Genomic DNA, 21,786 nt, shown 5'->3' on the forward strand with positions numbered 1-21,786 from the left:
CAACAAACAATTATAACAAGATACAAATATCCTATCCTTGAAACTAAATGTAGCTTATTTAATGTATATCCTTTAGCATATAAGCATGGTAAAATTAATTTAGACCCTAAGATCGCAAAGTGTAACGATTATCAAAGAATATCTAAATGTAGAAATTATATGGGTAACTTTATTTGTAAATCAGAACCCGCTGACAATTGTACTATAAAAATATTAGAAGACAAAACAGCACAATGCGAAACAACCCACGAAAATAATGCTCCACTTCGCATCCTAGAGAATGGATACATTTTGACAGATTACCAGCATACTTGGAACAACATGCATATATCAGGCCCTAAATTGATACACTTCAATGAATCCACGAACATCGATAACATGACATATTACAATCATCAAAGACAACTCAGAGAAATAATACACAATCAACACAACGAAAAACTTGAAGTACTCCGTATCCTTTCTTCAAACTCAATATACAAATTCAGCAATATCCAAACACTCTCAACATTTTTGATACCTATTGTAGAAAATCCAGTACATTTTACGTTCTTCATCATAATAGGACTCCTTACTTTAGTAGTCACCACTTACGGTATGGTACACCTCTGCCGATATCGCGTAAATAGAAGAATGCTTCACAGACAAAGGCAAATTGACGAAATATACGAAGTCGAATTGAATCGTCTTCAACAACAACAATCTTTAGCAGCATAGCGAGGACGCTCCGTTTTAAGAAGGAAGGGAATTAACGACATAGCCTCGCTCCGGGTCACACACACTCACATACATCTTATCTCCTAATATACATTCCGAACAAAGGCGAACTATGTATGTAAACCGATAGAACTCGCTTTGACATGCACTATCAGTTGAACAATAGAAATGAACATGCATTATCTAGAAAGGCATTCTCAACATGTAAACAACAAACATCTGGCAATGGAATAATCCACTGCGATAACCAACTCCGCATCTCAAGTAATAGCAAGATAGCAGATATCGAATTACGACAAAGAAGTCGCATGCAGATAACAGCAGCCGCATTTCATTAGTATAAATAGCTGTAAGATCTTATATTAAAATTTAGTTCTTAAGAATATCAATAAAGGCACGCATTTCGGCGTATAAATAAAATTGTTTAAATTCTTGAACTCATACCGTGTAAACGATATTAACTAGCATGAGGATTAGTATGAGATGAAAATTGGGGGAATGATTGGGAGTCATGCTACTTAATGAGCTGCTTGGGACCGTAAGGGTTATTTGTTAGCCAATCCACCGGAGTCGCGGTGTGGTGCGAGACCTAGGTGCTATTTACCCATCCTTAGAAGTTAAGTATATAATTTACAACATACTAAATTAGTTTGGGATTTCCGCACATTCTAGGTTGAAAGCCTATCAAAAGGTATTACAATATATTATAAGGTACGTGTTGGCGGGTGGCAAAGTAAAACACTTATTTTAAGCCGATTTGTATTTTATTTTAATTCAATATTTCGACCGTTCAATACTTCGCTAAAATAATTGTGCTCCTTGTAGGTGTATGTACCACTCCGCCAGCGAATCATTAGAGAATGAGCCAACGCGAAAGGGTAAGCCGCAGTTGAGCTAGCACAGACAAATAGCGGGACATACATCTACATGGTTGCATTTTAATGTACAATCAAAATTTAATAAATCCTTAGAGTTGTATTTTAATGTACATTCTTTAAGTTTAAACATTTTTTAAAATTAGGGTTGTTGCGCGCTAACATTCCCCCCTCCGTGATCTCCATGCTCTGACGTGGGGTTCACTTTCAGATCTAGGCGCGCAAGTTTCACTACTGGCCGTGTTATTAAGCCGTTGGAAGTTTTGATTACGGCGCTTCTTATTTGTCCGTCGCTGCTCTTTATGACATCCATAACTATTCCCTTTGTCCAAGTGTTCCTTTTCATGTTTTCATCAACAATTATTACGACGTCTTTGGGAGCGATGGGCTCTGGGGTTTTTTCGAACCATTTTGCCCGTCTTGTCAGGCCTGGCAAGTACTCGCGAATCCATCGCTTCCAAAATCGATCAGCCAACTCACCAGATGTGCGAAATTTCTTATTTAGCAGCGACGGATTGGTAACATCGCAATCACCCTTCTCTCTTATGCCACTTGAATTTCCCAGAAGGAAATGGTTTGGCGTTAATGCTTCGCTATCGTATGATTCCAGTGGAACGTAGGTAAGAGGGCGCATGTTAATAATATTTTCGACGTCGGCTAAAGTTGCTCTCAGCACTTCCTCTCGTAGACCTTCTTTTGGTAATATGTCCATCAATACTGACTTTATAGATCGTACCATGCGCTCCCACACTCCGCCCATATGTGGTGATGCTGGTGGTATGAAAGTCCACTCAATTTCGGGGTATTTTTCTATTAGTGTGCCAGATGATATTTTCTCGATTTCATCTGCTAGAATGCGACTAGCGCCTCTGAAATTAGTGCCGTTGTCAGAGAAGATTCGACGAGGAACTCCTCGTCGTGATATAAACAATTTCAGAACAAGGAGGAATGAGTCAGTAGATAGCGATGAAGAAATCTCAATATGTACGGCACGTATAGTCATGCAGGTAAAAACAACTCCCCAACGCTTCTCATGCCTTCTGCCAATCGTCACGTCGAAGGGTCCGAAATAATCCACTCCTGTATAAGCGAAAGGATCAGTGAATGACGCGAGACGCTCTGGTGGTAACTTTCCCATTTCTGGTGGATTCGGTGTGGCTCTCCGATTACGACATTGTTGACATACTTTTGATATCATCCGCACCAAAACTCGTAGACCATTAATGCAGAATCGCTGACGCATCTCATTTACCACTATCTCGTTGTGGAGGTGATGGAACTTTCTATGATAGAAATCTGTGACCAAATGAGTAACAATATTGTTACGGGGAAGTATAATCGGTTGTTTGAGATCTGTTGTCACTCCTCTTGCTTCTTCGATCCGACTCTTTACGCGTAGCAGTCCCAGCTTGTCTATAAATGGAGAAAATTTGTAGATTGAGCCTTTTCGACTTACCGCGCCTTTTTTTATTTGATCAAACTCTGCGCCATAGCATTCTTCCTGGCACTTGCGGAAGAGAAGTAGTTCTGCACTTTTACAGGTGCTATCGGAAATAATTGTTTGAGTAACTGGATTTCTAGCGGTGTTCTTCATAGTCAAACGGAGAAAACGAAGAACACACATCTGTACAGCGCGCAATTTCTCCCACTTACTAAACCTTGTAGGATCTGGTTGCGTATCACCAATATCTTTCGAAGAATCAATTGTTACGTGCTGTATAGTTTCTGCTACGGCTTGTGGCTCTTTGAATTCGGATGTTGGCCAGAGAGTTTCTGATAGACTTAGGAATTCAGGGCCCGTAAACCATCTCCCAGAGCTGTTTAATTCCATATTATTGTACCATTTTGTACCATCGTCAGCTACGTTATCCTTCGTTGGTACCCACCGCCACTCGTTGATTTGTGAATCCTCTAGAATTTCGCCAATTCGCACAGCTACAAACTGGTTGAATTTTCTGGCGTCAGACCTAATCCAATATAGGACATCCTTCGAATCGCACCAGAAGATCCGGCGGTTAATTTGTATGGAGAGTTCCTTTCTTATGAACTTAGCTAGACGAAGTCCTAAGATGGCTGCCATCAACTCAAGTCTCGGCACTGAGAATGGCTTCAACGGAGCAACTCGTGTCTTGGAGGCAACGAGACAGCAATGAACTTTGTCGCCCATACTTGAACGAAGAAAGGCCACAGCAGCATATGCTGATATGCTAGCATCAACGAAGATATGAAGTTGGTTATCGCTGCTGCGATTTGCGAAAGTGTAGCACCTTGGAATACGGATTTTATCAATACAGCGTAGCTTTCGCAGCCACTGCCACCAAGCGGAACGTTCTTTATCATGTACAGGCTCATCCCAAGTTACGCCCGATCGCCACACATCTTGTAATATCATCTTTGCTTTAATTACAATAAACCCCAACAGACCCAAAGGGTCGAATATAGTCATCATTACTCGAAGCATTTGTCGTTTCGTTGGAAAAGTGGATTCATTGAAGATATCCGGTTTGAACCTGTGAACAAAGGTTAGTTCGTCACTGGTTGGTAACCACCACATACCAAGAACCTTTTGAAGTTCTGATCCTGGCTCTATGAAGCATTTATTCGCGGGTTCATGCTTACTTGAGAGCGCTTGCAGAACTCGTTTAGAATTCGACAACCAGTTTTGCATCTCGAACCCACCTTCACAATGGATGAAGCGGACGTCAGTAGCTAGTCGAATCATTTCTTCCTCATCATCCATACTATGCAACCAATCGTCCACAAACGTATTTTCGACAATTGTTGCCACAGCATTTGGTAGTGTCTTCTGGAAACGTAGAGCGTTCTTATCTTTTATGTAGTTTGCCAAAGATGGGGAACACGATGCCCCAAACGTCATAACGGTCATAGCGAATACATCGGGATGTCTGCTACTATCGCCGTTTCGCCACAGGAACTGCTGTGCTACCTGATCTTCCGCTCTCACCCTAATTTGGTGAAACATTTCACGAATATCTCCACAGATGGCCACTGGTCGTTCACGAAATCTCAATAGGACACCTACCAACGATCTTAGAAGATCGAGTCCTTTCAATAATACGTCGTTCAGACTGGTGCCACTCACCTTAGCTGCTGCATCCCACACGATTCTCAATTTATTTTTGTTAACGTTCTCAATTGTGAATATTGGAATAAACCAAGATTTGCCTCCTTTCGATATTTCCTCGACATTTAGTTTTCTTATGTAACCCTTTTCGAGATAGTCATTTAACTTCCCAACAAGATATTGCTTCAGATCGGGGCTCTTTTCCATCTTCTTTTCCAGACATTGGAGACGATTATATGCCATTCGATAGGAGTCGGGCAAGTCAATGTGGTCATATTTCCACAAGAGGCCCGTTTCCCATTTCTTAACACTGGCATCATACAAAACTGTTTTCTCCATTATGTGGTAAGCACGCTCGTCTGCCCTTGATCTAAGCGGTTTGAGAACAGGATTGATACCCACCGAATCGATAGAGAAATAGGCTTACATTAAGTTATCAAGCTGATCATATTTAGTACAGGTGCAAACGTGGAACAGATTTTCGTCTGGCTGATATGCCGACTTATCCTGACCATATACTGACCAACCTATTTTACAACGCGCAGCTATTAGATCATCACCTTCAGCTTGACTCACCTCCTCAGGTACGCAAAGTTTAGCCGTGTTGTCCAATCCTATTAATAATCGCGCTTTGCAGTCGGTGTATGGTAGAATAGGCAATGACTTCAGGTGTTTGTGCTCATTTAAAGTGTCTGCGTTGAGAGTTTGTTGCGGTAACTCAAGGTCAGTGATTGTTCGAATATTGTGCATACGATATCGCCTAGAATTTTTCTCTCTTGCAGATATTTCACAGTTTAAAACCTTTGAGTTTACCTCCTGCTGTGTTATGTCGCCCGTCCATCTCAAGCACAAGTCTTCACCAGGGCCGTCGAGACCTAGCTGCTCAGCCAATTTACTGTCCATCAACGTGCATGATGCTCCCTCATCAATTATACAATATTACCGGAATGTAACGAAAAATGGCTCTCCTAAACTTACGTTGATGAACTAGGATTGTATTTACCCGACTAGTCTTAGCTGCAGCATTTTGGCTATGTAGTAGTGGGTTGTGCACCATTCTACATCCATCTACCCCGCAAACTTGCTTAGAGGTGCAGCGTCTAACCATGTGGGACTTAAAGCATCGAATGCATAGCCTTTTGTCCTTGATTAACTGCCAACGTTCATTTCGGCTCTTTGCTAGGAAGTTTGGACAATCGGCAAGATTGTGCTCTTTGCCGCACAGAGAACAAGCTATGGAATGTTTAGTTTCCTCATTACGCGTTTTGGTGGGGCTAAGCTCCTTTGGGATTTCGTCGTGCACGAAAACTCTTTGCCTATTGCTCTTTCCTAACACCTTTTCTTCCGCAGCGTTACCGTTGGTTTCATTAAGTGGCGTTACCTGGCTTGCACATGAAGCCAGCGCAAATAACCATTCATCAAAGGCCACGACATCTACCCTTGAGATGGTCATTCGACGACGACCCCAGTCTAATTTCATATCTCCAGGAAGTTTACTCAGCAACTCATTGATTAGCATAGGGTCGTTGAGATAGTCGTTCAGACCTAATGCTTGCATGGTTGCTCTATAATTTTGTACACCCAACGCGAGATCGATAAGGGTATTCAGTCGATCGGTCCTCACTGCTGGCATCTGTCTCAATTTCCGTTGTAGGGTGTTATGTATAACGTCTGGCCTCCCGAAAAGCATACGAAGAGTTTCGATGGCTAGATGAACTGTAGATGGCATCATCAATTTTCCTCGAACAGCTTCAAGAGCGGCACCGCGCAGTGATTTTTGTAATCGTATTAAGTTTTCTTGTTCAGAAAACCCGCAGCGTTCTGTTGATTGTTCATAGTTTGTTATAAACAATGGCCATTCTTCTGGCCTCCCGGAGAAAGGTGGCAAATCTTTGCTTATCGCCTGTCTAGACGCTATATGTGATGGGTTTAAACTCACGTCTGAACTATTCTGAATCTGCCTCCATTTACTATCGTTGACGGGCGCAAAACCTCCCTGTGGTTGCCCGAAATAGTTGCGTGCAGGAGAGAAGGGGTTATATTGTGCGGCAGCACTGCACCCATCTCCATTAACCAAAGATGTGACGCGAGGCGTTTTGAGAGACGCTTCCTCCATAAGTGGACGTATAAACTGAACTCATTGGTACGTGCTGGCTCTGACCAAACACGCAAGCGGATGAATGAGCAAATGTAGAGTTCATTTGGGGTTCACCTACAACTGAAGGCGGTTTGTTATAGAGCCCCACGTGGTTATGTTCCTTAGGCAAGCCCGCATATGCTGTTGGTTGATTCATAGCCATGTCCACGCCTCCGGACCCAAAAGGCAGCGAAGAATGTGACGAAATTCCATATAAACCATGCGATGAATATTGAGCAGATGTGATCGTTGTAGTCGCAGCAACATTTGTGGAAAAAATAGGTGAAAAATTAATTTGTGTCGTATTTATATTTGACATACTACTTTGTATTGAAGACTGTGTCCCAGTTATTGCGTTATACACATTAAGAGGTGGTTCCACGTAGTTGGTATGCGCACCGGTAAACGGGATCACGCTATCATCAATAACGGCACCATCTAAGTTCCGCAAGTCAGGCATAACGGCTTAGCAAATGGCACTCCGCAATGCAAATTAATTTTAAGCGCGAATTTCCACAATTGTATTAAGTGACAAATATCACGAATATTTGATCGCTAATACCACAATTATTTTAGAATGTTGGCGGGTGGCAAAGTAAAACACTTATTTTAAGCCGATTTGTATTTTATTTTAATTCAATATTTCGACCGTTCAATACTTCGCTAAAATAATTGTGCTCCTTGTAGGTGTATGTACCACTCCGCCAGCGAATCATTAGAGAATGAGCCAACGCGAAAGGGTAAGCCGCAGTTGAGCTAGTACAGACAAATAGCGGGACATACATCTACATGGTTGCATTTTAATGTACAATCAAAATTCAATAAATCCTTAGAGTTGTATTTTAATGTACATTCTTTAAGTTTAAACATTTTTTAAAATTAGGGTTGTTGCGCGCTAACAGTACGTATAACCGTAAATAAGATAGATTAAAAATCAATATGAACTCTCTGAATTATATTGTTGTCATATAACACAAGGTGCCTTCCAAAGTAAACAGGACTTTTTGAATCTAGCGCCCCCTGGTGGTGCCATCTATATGTCGATTGGTTAGAATCTGCTATTTTTATCGATTGTCCAGTGAGAATTTCATGACATTTCATCATGACATTGGAAGTGAAGTTATTGCGTTTTAAGTCTCAGTATGTTTATGTTATCGGTGCGAAAATGAGCTTCAAACGAAGAGCCAACATTAGCTTTTTTTTTAATTAGTAAAACTTTTACCGAAACGTTTCAATTGATGAATTGATGATTGATGATGATTGGCGATGATTGCCTATCCCGTAGATGAGTGCACGAGGGGTTTCAACAACTGTGCGTGCAGTTATCAAAAATCAGCCGAAATCATCATTGAAATTCGTGATAATGGAATTGAATATCTCCAAAACATCGATTTATCGCACTTTGACCGAACTTTTTGTGCTTACGAAAGGCGTGCACGGTTTGTTTCGCACAAATTAACTGACGACCAAAAATTGCTCAGAACCCAACATTCGAAGGACATCATTAAAGAGATCAAAGAGGACAAAAACCTTCTTTACAATATAGTGACTGGTGACGAAACGTGGTGTTTCCAAAATGATCCCGAAACGAAACGCAAGAAAGCTGAATGGAAGGCAACGGACGAATGGTCGTGGAGCTCCCAACTTTCTGATGAAATCACATTTGTCGGGACCCGACTGATCCCTTTCGTCGAAATTTAGTACATGGAATTCTTCTCACATTACCATATCACAGTGCGATCAACTCGTCAATAAAATATAATAATTGGTGTTTGGGAATCGACGATTAACAGACAGAGACCTTACTGCCATCGTTGGAATATCGGAAGGATCCGTGAAAACCATTTTGAAATAAAATTTTGGCATTAGAAAAATGAAAGCACGTTTTGTTCCAAAACCAAACGAACAGTCGCGATAACAACTGTGAAACGATGCTTACCGACTACTATGATATCATGAAACGTGTTATTACTGGCGATGAGTCTTAGATCTATGTTCAACACCCGGAAGTAGACGATCAATCGGTTGAATATCGTGGCAAAGGCGAGCCAAAGCCGAAAAAAACACAACAAAAAAGGTCAAATTTCAAGGTTATGTTGACAGTTTTCTTCGATTATCGAGGTGTGTGGTGCGCTCCGAATTCCTTTCGACCAGCCAAACTGTCAACAGCGAATACCATCTGAGTGTTATGCATCGATTGTGTAAAGCTACTCCTAACTAGAGTCCGTAGTTATGGGCCGACAACTTGCATTGATTCTTCGAGAGTTTTTCGTCAATTTTTAGGCCAACATCGTGATGCAACCATCGTATTCGCTTGATATAGCTCCCTGTGACTTCTGGTTGTGTAACAAACTCAAACGACCGCTTCGTGGAATATGAACAAAGTCTCACTATAATATATAAATGTATAGTATATTATCTATATCTATACCCTGAACAGGGTATATTAAGTTTGTCACGAAGTTTGTAACACCCAGAAGGAAGCGTTGGAGACCCTATAAAGTATATATATAAATGATCAGAATGTTGAGCTGAGTCGATTCGGCCATGTCCGTCTGTCTGTAAGTCCGTCTGTCTGTCTCTCTGTATATATACGAACCAGTCCCTCAGTTTTTAAGATACTTTTTGAAATTTTGCAAACGTCATTTTCTCTTCAAGAAGCTGCTCATTTGTCGGAACGGCCTATATCGGACTACTATAACATATAGCTACCACCAACCAGATCGATCATGTTGTGATAGACGGAAGACACGTCTCCAGTGTTTTAGATGTGCGTGCGCTCCGAGGTCCTAACATCGACTCGGACCACTATCTTGTTGCAGCTAAGATTCGCACCCGCCTCTGTGCAGCAAAAAACGCACGCCAACAAACACAAGGAAGGTTCGACGTCGAGAAGCTGCAATCACAACATACAGCCGAACGATTCTCTAGTCGGCTTGCACTCCTGCTCTCTGAGAGCACTCGTCAACAACTCGGTATAAGGGAACTGTGGGACGGCATTTCAAACTCCTTACGTACAGCTGCAACCGAAACCATTGGTTTTCGGAAAGTGCAAAGAACAGCTGGTACGACGAGGAGTGCCGTGTCGCAGCGGAGAGAAAACAGGCTGCCTACCTCGAAACGTTACGATCGACCACAACACGTGCGGGATGGGATAGATACCGAAAGTTGAAGAGGGAAGCGAGGAGCGAACGAAGAAGTTCGAATAGCAATTGCCCGCCTGAAAAACAACAAAGCGGCAGGGGCCGATGGATTGCCGGCCGAGCTATTCAAACACGGCGGCGAAGAACTGATAAGGAGCATGCATCAACTTCTTTGTAAAATATGGTCGGACGAAAGCTCGCCCAACGATTGAAATTTAAGTGTGATCTGCCCAATTCATAAAAAAGGAGACCCCACAATCTGCGCCAACTACCGTGGGATTAGCCTCCTCAACATCGCATATAAGGTTCTATCGAGCGTATTGTGTGAAATATTAAAGCCCACCGTCTTCGAACTGATTGGACTTTATAGTGTGGCTTTAGACCTGGAAAGTCAACAACCGACCAAATATTCACCATGCACCAAATCTTGGAAAAGATCCGTGAAAGGAGAATCGACACACCTCACGCGGCCACGGTCACGGCCTCAACACCCGCGCCGTTAGTTCTGCTTTCTCCAGACTGGACAAAGAAGCAAAACAAATGGGTCTGGCAGTGAACAAGTGCAAGACGGAATATCTCTTGTCATCAAACATACAGTCGTCACACTCACGACTTGGCTTTCACGTCACTGTTGACAGTCATAACTTTGAAGTTGTACATAACTTTGTCTATTTGGGAACCAGCATTAACACCTCCAACAATGTCAGCCTGGAAATCCAACGCAGAATAACTCCTGCCAACAGGTGCTACTTCGGACTGAGTAGGCAATTGAGAAGCAAAGCCCTCTCTCGACGAACAAAAACGAAACTCTATAAGTCACTCAAAATTCCCATCCTGCTATACGGTGCAGAGGCTTGGACGATGCCAACAACTGATAGGTCAACGTTGTGAGTTTTCGAAAGAAAAGTTCTGCGAGAGATTTATGGTCCTTTGTGCGTTGGCCACGGCGAATATCGCATTCGATGGAACGATGAGCTGTACGAGATATACGACGACATTGACATAGTTCAGCGAATTAAAAGACAGCGGCTACGCTGGCTAGGTCATGTTGTCCGGATGGACGAAAACACTCCAGCTCTGAAAGTATTCGACGCAGTACCCGCCGGGGGAAGCAGAGGAAGAGGAAGACCTCCATTCCGTTGGAAGGACCAAGTGGAGAAGGACCTGGCCTCGCTTGGAATATCCAATTGGCGCCACGTTGCGAAAAGAAGAAACGACTGGCGTGCGGTTGTTAACTCGGCTATAATCGCATAAGCGGTGTCTACGCCAATTAAGAAGAAGATAACATATAGCTGTTATATAAACTGAACGATCAGAATCAAATGCTTGTATGGAAAACTTTCACATTTGACAAGATATATTCACGAAATTTGGTATAGATTATTTTCTGAGGCAAAAATGTAATCTCCGAAGAAATTGTTCAGATCGGTTAACTATATCATATAGCTGCCATACAAACTGAATGATCGGAATCATATTCTTGCTTGCGAAACTTCCTCATTTAACGATATATCTTCACGAAATTTGGTGTGAATTATTGTTTATAGAAATAATGTAATATCGAAAGAAATTGTTCAGATCGGCTCACTATAGCATATAGCTGCCATACAAACCGAACGATCGGAATCAAGGGCTTGTATGGAAAACTTTCGCATTTGACGTGGTATCTTCACGAAATTTGACATGGATCTCCAACAAAGTTGTTCAGATCGGATTATTATAGCATATAGCTTCCACATAAACTAAACACGTAATTACTAAAAGAAATACACCTGTGAAGGGTATATTAGCTTCGGTGCAACCGAAGTTAACGTCTTTTCTTGTTTAGATCTTACAAACTTCACGGCAAACATAATAGTATACCTTGTCCAGAGCATAAAATTATCTATACTAATATTAGGCTCAGTGAATAAAGGCCTAACGAACTAACGCCTAAAAAAAAGAAATAATGCCTAAAAATTGCATATAGGAATTAGGCGCTTGTTCATAATGAAATAAAGCCTAACAATCAAAAATGAAGAAACGTCTAATTAGGTATTTATTCATTTTTGACTGTTAGGCTTTCTTTCATTAATGTTAGGCGATTTTTCATGTACAGAAAGTAGTTCGACAAAAAGGAATATTATTTTTTATCTTTATTTATCAATTAACATAATATACAAAAACCATTCAATTGTTAGGTCTTCTTTCATTAGGGGTTATTACATAATGAAAGAAACCCCTTACAATTTAGATTTTCTTTCATTTTTAAAATTAGACGTTCTTTCACTTTCTTGTTAGGCGTTCTTGTTTAGGCATTATTTTATTTTTAAAAATTAGGCGTTAGTTCGTTAGGCCTTTATTCACTGAGCCCTAATATTATAAAAAAGAAATTTTTGTTGTTTACTTGTTTGAATTGAATAGGCCCCGAAACGACTTAACAGATTTAAAAACAAGTTCAACGTTCATAACACACCACCTTCGGTGTGCATATTGTCGCCGACAGTTTGCAAGTGATAGACATTCGTTGGTTGACGAGCAAGCATAACGGTCCCTAGATCCAAAAAACTACAATTCATTTAATCCGAATCATTTTACTTTATTTGATATTCTGCAGAGTAGTTTCTATTATAATGTTTACCAATCTAAATATATTAGTTTGGTTGACTTCGTGCTGACGAACAGACCTACAGCTTGGCGTGATTGTTTGGTTTGGGTTTATAATGTTGCGGTGACGTAATCCGGTTTAAAAGAGTGCTTGAATCTACTGTCTTCCTATAAGGGCTTTATTACCGCGTCATTGATACTTATTATTCCATTATTACTTACTAATTCGATTTCGGTCTGATTGCCATATGCACATATTTCATAGAATATTTGGAACCACGCCAATTCGGCCAAGTTATACCTTCAGCATAAGAAGTATCATAGGAGCCATTATGGTAGACTCCATTTAGGTTGCTAAAAGTTGATGGAAACGTCAATTAATTTCTTATTTTCATTTATGCTTGCATTAGTAAATATGTAAATTTACCTTTCACCGCAAGGCCACTTTGCATACCACCAACCGCCTTTAAAATAATATGCGCAATTGTAATCACGGCCGCTATTATCCTCATCGAATGTGCTGAACTTGGCGCCACCATGTACCTCAGTTAAGTCGTCACCTGCTGTGCCCGAATATGTGCCTAAAATACTCATTGCATATTTTTGGCTCTCGTCTGTAATGGCAAAACTGTCGTACATGGCATGCTTCTCCACACCGTCGAAGTCCTTCATCTCGGTCCATAATTCATGCAACTGTGACTCCGTTAGGGCATGTAATTTATCGAGACCAATAAAGAAATCCGTATTTAAGTTGCCAAAGCCGTTCTTATACCCTCCCCAGCCGCGATAAGAGTCTATAGATTTGTTTTGCCGTCGTTGTATTAGCGTCCAGGCCTCTCCACCCAATGGATCCAGCAAACAATAAACATAGAACTCTTTAACAGCACCTTGTGGCAGTGGCAATCCAATTTTATATATTCCACTTTTAGCTTTGCTCCCCGCCAAATGAACTGCTTCACTGCAGTTCGACGGTAAATATTTCATACGCAGGTCATCGTTTCCCGCAATGCTTGTTGTACTGGCACCGAGACCACAGTAAATTAGCAGCAAAGCTAACTGCAACGAGATCCACTGTTGTCTGCACATCTTCGCGAATTTACTTTACTAAATAACCCTCCTGAGGCATTCAACTGTGCTTTATATACGATTTCACTTCGTGAGATGGGTGCCCTGAGCAGATATCTTCAGAAGAAGGGTGTATAATCCGTAAACTTTGTTTGAGCAGCTGTAACTAAGCTTATGGATTTGAAATAGCAACTGTCACAAAGGCTTTGATTGTTGTAGAAGTTCCAAAAATTAAGATATTGTGCAATTTACGGGTTCGATATGGCATAGCTTTATGTATTCTCCACAGCCATTTTAAATAAAAAGAAATTTGGCATTATCTACATGGTAGATAATAATATTTATCATAAAGAACTCTATTGATTATAAACCAACACCATTAAGCGACATAAGTAAGACTTTTGCAATGGTTCAATTTAATTAAATACCTTCTTTGATAATAAGACAGAGCTGAGGTCACTTGGCACCGTTTGTGTTGGTGAACGGTAAAATTAGTGGGGTACATTTGGTAAGCCGGCAACAAGTATGGATGTGTAGATGGCGATTGGAGCTCTTCACTGGCAATTGGGTTTTTATTTTTTTGACTTTTTGGTTTTTCTCAAATTTGTTGAGAAGGGTTGCCGCTTAAGAAAATGTCTTTAACGGTGATTTGTAGGTACTGCAAAATAAATTTTTTAACAAAATGGTCATTCTAAAAAAAAAAATCGATTTTTGGCCAAAATTTCGTCCTTAAATTGTTTAGAAAAATATATTTAAAGGTGAAAAAAAGCTCGTTTTAAAATTTGAGACTAATCGGCTTAGCGGTGTTTGAGTAATGTTAGACACACGCTTTGAAAACACCATTCTGAGAAAAGGACACGTTTAAAGTCCGGCCGTTTATTTCCAAGCACTTTCAAACGCCTTTTCAAATTTCCGTGTACTTCGAAAATATTCACCGGAAGAATATGTGTGTGTGCTTAAATATGTGTATGTACATTAAGAAAATAAAATAAAAGGATGAGACTTTGAAAATTCTACATACATACATACACGTAGGGAGGGAATATATATGCGGACTGAAACACTTATAATTATATCCCTGATGAATTGACCGAACCTGACGAAACAAATGAAGCGGACCCTAGCACGGACAACAACAGATGACAACACACAGTTCAACTAGATTTGCCGTCGCGGACAAGTCGCACATATTTAAAACTGAAAATGCATTTGTTTAGAATAAACTAATTGTTTTAAAAATAAAATGTCAAATATAGCTATTTCTATTAGAACTAAATGTCAATTAAAATTGGAAAGGTGTGTGCATGGTTTGTTCCGTACAAATTGACTGACGACCAAAAAATGCTCAAAATTCAACATTCGAAGGACGATTAATTGACCAAAACTCACATTTTTAACAATTAACCACTCCCCGTATTCACATGGTAAGGCACCGTGTGACTTCTTCCTTTTCGGAAAAATACATTTGCCCATAAAAGGAAAACGTTATGCAGACGTAGAGGCCATTCAAAAGGCTTACACCGACATACTGGCGACCATACCGGCCAAGGAGCTAAAAAACTCCTTCGACAAGCTTTTGAACCGCGCAGAAAGCTGTATTGAAGCAGAGGGAGACTATTTTGAATAAAATAAATTGATGTTGCCGAAAAAGCCATTTTTTCTGTTTTTTTTATGTCCTGTTTACTTTGGAACGCTCCTTGTATTTACGAGACTCCATACCATTGCAGTGACGTAGAAAGCTACACGTGGAGCATATTCATGGCTCAAGGTCAAGGTTACTTTTCATTTTAGCATTTATGTAAGTAAATAGTAACACGTGTGTGGCAGTCCACGAGAGTTGGCATAGCACTTATGGTACATGTACATAGTACATGTTATGGTTACAAGTGTAAAATTTGGGAAAAAGTATGGATTATGCAAAATATAATGGTGAATGGTGCAGCGGAAGGAAAAAGTCCATAAACTCAACCGATCATTCTCCCATCTTTCAGGCAATTTGTAGATTGTATACCGAAAGAACTAACCCACCTTGGCGGTCAAGCATTAATCAAATTGACTTTTGATATCCCGTTTTGATATGAGCTGTATTCCGGTGAGTGTGCTCTGTATCAATCAGATCAAATGTTGCGCACAAAGGCTTTAAAACGGTCAAATTTGGTTGTCACCCTGCTCTTGGTTAAGTCTATCATTACGAAAAATATTATTAAATCATATTCCTTGGTTATGTGACTCTTTTATCGTTCTGAGAAACTTATCAACGGGCGTAACCATCATATTATATACATATTTTATTCTTTAAAGTTTTGAGCTTTGCCTACTGTTGGTGTGACGTTGTTGCATTACAAGCGATAGCTGCTGTTGTCACTTTCATTGCAAGTGTCAATATTTCTGTGAATTTTGACGCGACAGCCCTGAAGTAACGGGTGATTTTTTTGAGGTTAGGATTTTCATGCATTAGTATTTGACAGATCACGTGGGATTTCAGACATGGTGTCAAAGAGAAAGATGCTCAGTATGCTTTGACATTTCATCATGAATAGACTTACTAACGAGCAACGCTTGCAAATCATTGAATTTTATTACCAAAATCAGTGTTCGGTTCGAAATGTGTTTTATCGACAAATTTTGTTCAGCGATGAGGCTCATTTCTGGTTGAATGGCTACGTAAATAAGCAAAATTGCCGCATTTGGGGTGAAGAGCAACCAGAAGCCGTTCAAGAACTGCCCATGCATCCCGAAAAATGCACTGTTTGGTGTGGTTTGTACGCTGGTGGAATCATTGGACCGTATTTTTTCAAAGATGCTGTTGGACGCAACGTTACGGTGAATGGCGATCGCTATCGTTCGATGCTAACAAACTTTTTGTTGCCAAAAATGGAAGAACTGAACTTGGTTGACATGTGGTTTCAACAAGATGGCGCTACATGCCACACAGCTCGCGATTCTATGGCCATTTTGAGGGAAAACTTCGGACAACAATTCATCTCAAGAAATGGACCCGTAAGTTGGCCACCAAGATCATGCGATTTAACGCCTTTAGACTATTTTTTGTGGGGCTACGTCAAGTCTAAAGTCTACAGAAATAAGCCAGCAACTATTCCAGCTTTGGAAGACAACATTTCCGAAGAAATTCGGGCTATTCCGGCCGAAATGCTCGAAAAAGTTGCCCAAAATTGGACTTTCCGAATGGACCACCTAAGACGCAGCCGCGGTCAACATTTAAATGAAATTATCTTCAAAAAGTAAATGTCATGAACCAATCTAACGTTTCAAATAAAGAACCGATGAGATTTTGCAAATTTTATGCGTTTTTTTTTAAAAAAAGTTATCAAGCTCTTAAAAAATCACCCTTTATATGAGTCCTTAACGGCATTTTAGCTAACCACTTTGAATACCAAATAATTTATTTAGCACATTTGTAATCAAGAGGACGTATTAAAATAATTACTAAATTTAAATAATGATTCGTTGGTTGTACGCAATCACACTTCTAATAGTCGATGGGTAGTGTGCGTCCTCGCACCTCAGAACATACATATATAAGGGCGAACTTTTAGCACTACGCGTAAACCTCTTTTAACCAAAATCGCGAAATGTCGCCATCACCATTATCGGAGCCGCAACCGGCGTTAGCTGCAGTTGATACCCGCTCATTTTTCAAACTTCATTGAACGTGCTTCAAAGTGCTCGGTATTAACGCGTCCAACTCCAGCGGTGCTGCTGCAGGTGCTCGTTACTTTCTGCTATCCACTGCATCTCGCCTTGGCACTCTTCAGTAGTGCTGATGCCTCGACCAATATACAGAACCTCGCCTTGTGTCTCGTCTGTGTGGTTTGCAGCACGAAATTTGTCATCTACGCCACGAGAATGTCGCGCATACGTGAGTTGGAGTCCATCATTGCTGCATTGGATGCACGTGCCCAGAGTCCGTGTGAGCGCCGTTATTTCGTAGAGTTACGTAAAGAAATGCGTCGCATTACCCTCGGCTTTCTTAGTATTTATGCTATTGTGGCCGTGACGGCGGAGCTGATGTTTTTTTTTCCGTAATGAGCATAATTTGCTATATCCGGCTTGGTTTCCGTTCGACTGGCGAGCATCGGATTTGAAGTTCTATGCAGCGCATTCTTATCAAATTGTTGGCCTCTCTTATCAGTTGCTGCAAAATTTCGTTAACGATTGCTTGCCGACTATGTCTTTGGCACTGCTGTCGGCGCACATCAATTTGCTGGGTATTAGAGTTTCGCAAATCGGCTATGCGACGGAAAGTCCCGAAGCCAATGAGGAGGACCTATTGTGTTGCATCAAAGACCAAGAGCAGCTCTATAAGTGAGTAGAACTGAGAACTGTAAAAATTTTAAAGTTGAGGAAAATAACAATTTTTTTCAAGATGCTTTTGTTATTTTTATTGAGCTGTTTTTGGTGGTATGTTGCTCTCTTCGTCTTTTAAGGCGTGTTTGATCGTAGGGATGTACTATAGCATAAGCCCATGAGTTTGGGTGATTTAGGATTTTAGATATATATATCATTCTGCTATCCTCTTCTTCCTTCTTTACCATATAAATGCCAAGATCTTTATGGATATTTTCATTACGCATGTATCATAGTGAACACGTGATTGATCTTGGCATTTTTAATTGGAACCTTTATATTATATCAATATTAGTTACACAGATCGTACCCCACAGTTGAATGCCAGATATACAAGTCGGTACATTTTTTCATTCACATTTATATGCCAGTTGGCTGGCCATTCTTCGACGGAACTTAATTGCTCCGATATAAAATCAACTATTTTAACTATAAATTGTCTATTTTTTAAATAAAACTCTAAAGTTTTAAACAATTCTAAAAATAGAATATCGTCTTTCAAACGATCCAATAACATTATATTTTCATGAATGATATGATGTACACGTTCAGTTGATATCTTCATGCCTACTTGTTCTTTCAGTTAAAGAGCAAAGGCAAAGGAGACTCAAAACTCCTTTAGCATTCAGAACTTTATACCTGCTTAATACAGGAAAAAATTGCTAGAAAGTTCATGGAAATCCCACATTAAAGTCGCTAAAAACCAAGCTGCATGCCTGCCAGAACGCCAACATATCTTAAGAATAGCCAGAGGCACAATCAGAACCATTAAAGATTTAGTGCGTAACGGGAAAAAACGCGTTAGAAGAACAATGAAGCCAATTGATCTTCGTAGAGAACGCCGCCATGATAACCACACATAACACCGAAAAAGCTAGACTTATATCAACATAATTTGTGCCATGAACCAGACATTGTTTATCCCACAGGATCTTAGCCTACCTGCGGAAGAAACTAAAGTGTCGTACATGGTTAAATGTAATATAGACGGAAAGAACTTATGTACGAGACAACGGAACAAGGAGGCAACTTTCCAGGCACGGAGTACCCAAGTCTATAGAAGACGAGCCAAAAAATTTGAGGCTGGTTTGATTACGAAGTTGCAGACATCCCTGAAAGCAGGTAGAGTAGAGATTGACCTGTAATAATTTCATCTTGAAAACCATGCCTGAAGTAAAGTGAAATCGGTTCCAACGTATGGGAAAAAATCCGCCAGACAACAGGGGAATATTTTAGTAGCTTTAACACTCATATAGGAAGACGTTATAGTTTGAAATTATTTCAAAAGCCTCCTTTCGTTCTAACCAAAAAAGAATTTGGCTGCTTCCGAACTTAGATTGATTAGATTTGGATTTTTACATTATACTTCGATAACTTTAATGCAAATGGTATTCTTTTCATAAGTAGAAAAAAGTTTCTTATATTTAACTATTATTCTGTTTTCTTTCATATATACTTATATTATATACTTTTAATATATTTTATTCCCAGCATGCTCAATGTGATTCAAAATATCATCTCGCTGCCAATGTTTCTACAGTTCACCGTTACAGCTATCAACATATGTCTACCTGTGGCCGCATTACTATTCTATGTGGATGCACCGTTCGATCGCTTGTACTTTGTTGGAAATCTTTCCCATCTGTTACTATGGCACAACATTTCAATTACTTTTCAATAAGCTGCACGTTGAGATGTTCTTCAGCAACTGGGTGGAGCAGACACACAAATTTCGCAAGCATATGATACGAGTACTCTTCTGTGAACGTTCGTTGAGGAGTCAAACAGTCACGGCCGGTGGTATTGTACGCATTCATCTGGATACTTTCGTCTCGACCTGTAAGACAGCTTACTCCCTGTTGGCGGTCATTATGAAGATGAATGAATAAACCAACAAATAGAAGTAGAAATGAAGTACTTTTTTATATATGACATATTTGTATTTCATTGGTACTTTTGCAATTTTTTTTTGGGAGTGCTTTCTAAATACCTGTTTTATCTAACATAGCTATATGAACCCGTCTCGCTGCGCATTCTATTAACTTTTTTACCACCGTGGTAGTATCTATGATCTGCGCACTGCTGACCTAGTTTTTACTTTGCAAATATATACCCAAATATTGTAGAATCTGTTACATTATAATACTGATGCAGATAATATACGACTTGAAATATCCGGCTGGTTTTTTACTTTATCACGAAAATTAACGTTCTGTAAAGAATGCGCTTCGCTCAACTTATGGTCAACATAATCGGTTTATAGAGCGTACTATTCGCAACACCATAATCCATTATCAGATCCAACATTCATTGTGGAATAATATTTGACCGAATAGACCACATCCAGCACGCAGTGTAGAAAATATAACAGCTGTAGCTGAGAGTGTACACGAACACCGTGAAGAGTAGATTCAGCGACGTTCCCAGAAACTCAGACTGACGTTTGGATAGACGTGGCGCACTGTACGTCAAGATCATAAATGGAAGGCGTACAAAATATATTTTGTGCAAGAACTGAAGCCGCTCGACCTTTCGAAGCGACATCGTTTCGCTCCATGGGCGAAGTTCCGAAAAGATCCGGCGTTTTCTAGCAAAATTTTGTTCAGTGATGAGGCCCACTTCTGGCTCAATGGGCATGTAAATAGGTAAAATTGCTTCGAATTGAGTCGATCAGCGAGATGAAGAGATTCAAGAGTTGTCACTTCATCCAGAAAAAACAACGGTGTGGTGTGGTTTATAAGCCAGTGGAATCATCGGTCCATATTCCTTCAAAAATGATGCCGGTGAGAACGAAGCTGTCAATGGCGACCGTTATCGCGCATTGATAACCTGCTAGTTGATGCCTAAAATTAAAGCTCGTAATCTCGACGGGATTTGGTTTTAACTAAACGGCTCCATTTCCCATGCATCGCTTCAATCGAAGGATTTATTGAAAGAATACTTCGGTGAGCAGGTGATTTCTCTTTCTAAGCCGGTTGATTGACCACACTGTTACACTTTTTCTTGTGGGGATATGTAAAGTCTGACGTCCATGGCGACAATTCCATTTCGATTCTGAAGCAAAACATCGCGCCTGTCATTCGCCAGTTACCAGTCGAAATGCTCGAACGATATCGAATTTAGTGCTTCCCACTTTAATGAAACTATTTTAAACTTATTTGAAAAATATGTTCTGAAGTGTGTTGTTACTCAAAAAATGAGTTCTAATTTATGGTTTTCGAAAGAATTATGTAAATTAAAAAATAGAAAATCTCATGCTTTTAAACTTAAAAAAAAAAACTGGTTTAGTTGCTGTCTATTCAAAATATTTTAAAATGCCTCGACAATTTGCTGAACTTAACAAAATATGTTACAATAATTATATAAATAAAGTAAAAAATAATATTATACGTAATCCAAAATTGTTCTATGGTTTCGTCAACTCCAAACGCTGGATTTCTAATTTTCCGTCCGCTATGAAATATAAGTCTAGTATGTCTAGTGACAATTACACCATCTCTAATATGTTTGCTGAATTCTTTAAGTCCAATTACTCTCCAAAATCTCCAAAAAGTGTTCCGCATCAGCACAAGTTATGTCCGATTTCTGTCATTAATGCACCTAACTTTCCGAAGCAGACATCTTATATCAGTTAAATATGTTAGAGAAATCATACAATTAAGGCCCAGATATGATTCCCTCATGCTTTCTTAAGAAATGTGCCAAATATATATACTAACCCCTAACAAAACTATTTAATTCATCTCTTATGCAAGGCTTATTTCCTTCCATATGGAAAAAGTCATTTATAGTTCCTTTACATAAGAGTGC

The 21,786-nt window shown here is 39.9% G+C and overlaps 2 protein-coding genes and 1 pseudogene across 5 annotated transcripts in view; 1 reads left to right on the plus strand and 2 right to left on the minus strand.

Annotated features, from left to right (window-relative positions):
* Positions 1 to 21,786, minus strand: part of LOC125777323 (ficolin-1-like) — a 74,570-nt gene that overhangs the window by 8,529 nt on the left and 44,255 nt on the right. Inside the window, exons 2-4 of one of the 4 annotated variants that reach the window (XM_049451826.1) lie at positions 12,971 to 13,103; positions 12,766 to 12,897; positions 12,511 to 12,711 (exon numbers count right to left, since the gene is read on the minus strand). The exons of 1 other annotated variant lie outside the window; for it this stretch is intronic. In XM_049451826.1, coding sequence (XP_049307783.1) covers position 12,711; positions 12,766 to 12,897; positions 12,971 to 13,103 — 266 coding nt within the window. In that variant the 3' untranslated portion in view covers positions 12,511 to 12,710. Of the gene's footprint in view, positions 1 to 12,510; positions 12,721 to 12,765; positions 12,898 to 12,970; positions 13,104 to 21,786 lie in introns of those variants that run through there. 2 more of the 4 variants (XM_049451824.1, XR_007422244.1) reach the window with 2 other exon arrangements.
* On the minus strand, positions 1,735 to 6,235 carry LOC125777625 (uncharacterized). Its single transcript, XM_049452710.1, has 3 exons — positions 5,656 to 6,235; positions 5,105 to 5,594; positions 1,735 to 5,047 (listed from the first exon to the last, which is right to left on the minus strand). Exons 1-3 carry the CDS (start codon positions 6,233 to 6,235, stop codon positions 1,735 to 1,737), a joined length of 4,383 nt encoding a protein of 1,460 aa, XP_049308667.1.
* LOC125777322 (odorant receptor 59a-like) lies at positions 17,202 to 19,865 on the plus strand (annotated as a pseudogene).

Source organism: Bactrocera dorsalis, chromosome 3, assembly GCF_023373825.1.
Source record: "Bactrocera dorsalis isolate Fly_Bdor chromosome 3, ASM2337382v1, whole genome shotgun sequence".
Lineage (NCBI taxonomy): Eukaryota > Metazoa > Arthropoda > Insecta > Diptera > Tephritidae > Bactrocera > Bactrocera dorsalis.

Excerpts from the sequence above, each read along its gene's own strand:
- LOC125777625 (XM_049452710.1), bottom strand. The coding sequence starts at position 6,235 with ATGCAAGCATTAGGTCTGAACGACTATCTCAACGACCCTATGCTAATC. Across the intron at positions 5,595-5,655 it reads TACAATCCTAGTTCATCAAC|CATCATGCACGTTGATGGAC; the intron begins GTAAGTTTAGGA and ends TTGATGAGGGAG. Across the intron at positions 5,048-5,104 it reads GATCAGCTTGATAACTTAAT|ATCAAGGGCAGACGAGCGTG; the intron begins GTAAGCCTATTT and ends CAAACCGCTTAG.